Source organism: Aplysia californica, unplaced genomic scaffold, assembly GCF_000002075.1.
Source record: "Aplysia californica isolate F4 #8 unplaced genomic scaffold, AplCal3.0 scaffold00022, whole genome shotgun sequence".
Taxonomy (NCBI): domain Eukaryota; kingdom Metazoa; phylum Mollusca; class Gastropoda; order Aplysiida; family Aplysiidae; genus Aplysia; species Aplysia californica.
In genome coordinates, this window is record NW_004797292.1 from 1,728,282 (window position 1) to 1,731,471 (window position 3,190).

At 42.1% G+C, this 3,190-nt stretch overlaps 1 protein-coding gene across 1 annotated transcript in view; it reads left to right on the plus strand.

Annotated features, from left to right (window-relative positions):
• The window catches only part of LOC101863076 (ras-like protein family member 11A-like), a gene marked incomplete in the record, with an annotated part of 39,207 nt that extends 36,943 nt beyond the window's left edge, over positions 1 to 2,264 (plus strand). Inside the window, 1 exon segment of the mRNA XM_013088002.2 lies at positions 1,344 to 2,264. Within this exon segment, the coding sequence (XP_012943456.1) occupies positions 1,344 to 1,541 (198 nt within the window).
• Positions 2,265 to 3,190: the final 926 nt, after the last annotated feature.

Below are 3,190 nucleotides of genomic sequence, written 5' to 3' on the forward strand. Positions count from 1 at the left end.
TCTCTCTCTCTCTCTCTCTCTCTCTCTCTCTCTCTCTCTCTCTCTCTCTCTTTCTCTCTCTACCATTCTGCAGCCTTTCTACTGCTACTCCTTGGCTCCTCCGTACTGCTGTCTTTCTGCCACACCCCTGATCTTCTGGTAGGAAAGATCTACACCTAGCCTTCTCGGACAAGGGCAAAAAATCTCGGAGGGCCCGTGTGCAAGTTGCGCACGTTAAAGATCCCTTGGTGGTCTAAAATCGATAAGAGTAGGCTTCGGCCGCCACGCGGGAAAAATTCCCTACCAACTGAATATATTACGTGTGTCCCGCGCGCTCATATGACCTTATGCAGTTGCGAGCGCCGTAAAACACTTTAAGAAAACAATCTCTCTACCACTTCTGGCCTTAATGTGTTCTCCGCACCTTTCAACGTTGTGACATGATTGTACGCACTTTGGTTTTTACAGCTAGTGTAGATTTAGCCATTTATATTTTGAATGTTCCTGATGAAGCCTGTTGAGGGTGAAAAGTTGCACTTGTCATTAAATATTTTGGAAATACTTCCAGGTCTTAACCGTTTTACTATCTGCTGTACACAATGATGATGATGATTGATGGATGATACGTTCTTGCTCTTAATTGCAAGGTGTTTCCCTAGGTTGTCGAAGGAACATAAAGCGCGTTCTCATTGAGTTCATCGTCTACTGTCGTATCCAATGTCCGCCCCCCCCCCTCCTTTTCACACGCTCTTCTGGGCCCCTGACTTTCTGCTGCCTTTCTACTGCTACTCTCTTTGTTCCTTCGTATTGCTGTCTTTCAGCCACATGCCTGATCTTAGGGTACGTAAGATCAAACACGTAGCCGGATAAGGGCGAAAATATCTCTTAGGTCCAGTGTACAATCTATGCGCGTTTAAGATCTCTTGGTGGTCCTTAAATCGGTTAGAGTAGACATCGGCCGCCATCAGGGCTAAATTCTGAATTTATTTCTACTGAAAATGCTTAATATGTCCCGCGCTTATGCGACCTCAAGCAGTTGCAAACGCCGCAAAACACTTGCAATTTAAAAAATGACACAGCTACCTCAGGTTACACAGTTTTCTTGGACATTTTTTGCCGTTTTGAGCTACTGAGACAATGAGATAAAAAAAAAATCAAATGCTCTATCTGTTCTATTCAGATCGTAAGATAATTCGGAGTCGCTATCAAGGTACTCAAATAATTTCATTCGAAAAGGCTTGACATGGTGCGAAATTCAATCTTTTCTTAACATCAAATCTCTACTAACTAGGTAGTGGGCACATACAAATTTGTAATTCTGAGGTAACGATTGATTTGATGATCTCATCTCCTCCTGTCTCCAGGTGTCTGCCAGCGAAGACCCAGACTCCGTCCAATCCGCGTTCACCACGCTGTGTCGGACGGTCCGAGCGGTCAACAAGAAGCGGGAAAAACTCTCCTGGACACTCCAGAGACCCGCCGTGGCGGCAAAGTTACAGATCCGACAGTCTCTGCGGAACCTGGCAGAGAAAAAGTGGCGGTCTCGAACCTCAACTTTTTGAGTGCTAGCCGCCGTGGACAGTTAGGCAATGTTATGGAACTGTTGTGGAAAATCGCTACTTTAGAATTTCAAAGTTTTATTTCTTCAATATCTAGTTTTTAGAAAGTTGACGTCAAAATTTTAGTTTCGCATGTCAAGCTTTTTCGAAAGTAAATCAATGAGTACCTTGATAACGACTCCGAATAATCTTACAATTTTGATAGAGCTGAAAGAAACTTGGTTTCTGATCTCAAGGTTTGATGAGTCAAGTGACTCAAAACGGCCAAAATTGTCAGATAAAACTTTGTAATTCTGAAGTATGGAGGTGTTTTCACAAAGGGTTATGGCTGTGGTGTTGTGAGCCGTGGGTGTTTTGATGAAGGTGTTTATCAATGGCAGAAATGATGAGTTGTTTTGTGTATACATATAATATTACCTTTCCACTTTTTACATGTAATATTTGAAATTATGTTATATTTGATAAAGTCTTTGCTGAAAATCTTCTTTTTGCGGTATGAAAGAAGATGCGTTGTTGAGCTATGGGGTAACGAAAATTATCGCGATTCAGGTAAAGAGAGAGAGAGAGAGAGAGAGAGAGAGAGAGAGAGAGAAGGGTGGGGGGTGGAGGGGGAGGAGGAGCGGGAGAAGAGCATTAAAGAATGGGTGAACGAAGGAATATGGGAAGAAGGGAACAGAGAGAAGAACAACAGCAAGAACAAGACCAAAAACATGATGAAAAAGAAAATATAGTCAGGGGGGGGTGAAACACAGAAAGGGGGGAGAGAGGAGAGAGCAAGAGAGAGAGAGAGAGAGAGAGAGAGAGAGAGAGAGAGAGAGAGAGAGAGAACGAAAAAAGAGAGACAAATTTATACATGCGAGCGTAAGCACGTGAGGCAGTGAGTTCATGTGAGGGCTTGATGTTTTCAATTGGCTTGCAATTTTCCTTTCATCTGCCTAATAGTAGCCCTTCGTCTTCGTGGGTACACAGCTACGCACTCGCATCAAATGAGCAATGCGTTATACGCAGAAGAAATTTCCTGACTACGTTATGTCTGAGATCGCTGTTCAGAATTTGACATGGGGTATTATTATCCTTCTTTGAAATATTTAGTCGGAGGAGATATCATGATATTAAGAGGGTGTGCGGAAAGCTGAAATTTTGTCATTCCAGAGTGGTCTTTTACTGAACAGCGCAGGCAAAAGATTTATCTCTAATGGAAAGAAAAGAAGGGTCGAGTGTTTGGTTGTATGTCCGCCAAGTCAGTTTGCTCAGTGTTGATACTTGTGTGTTTTCTTCTTTTTTCTTGATTTTTCGAGTTTAATTGTTTGACTTTGGCTTTTTGTGATTTTTTTTAAAGCTACAAACAGGGAGAATTGTTTCAACTTCCCTTTGATATTAGATTTTCTTAAACCCTTCTAACAACGAAGGCATGAGTAAGCCAAATATCCCAAAATTTATCGCAACTGCCCTCGATACCTATTGAAATAATCAAATACATTGAGACGAAATGTACGCCAATCCTGAAAATAAAATTATTCCAGAGGATGTAGGCTGTTGCACTGCAAATAAAGCTTAAATTACAAGAGTTCAACTCCTAAAAGTTCTTTGGGCATAGGAAGTGGCGACTTGATCGTTTGAAGGACCCCAGGGGCATAAGTCAGCTGTTCAAC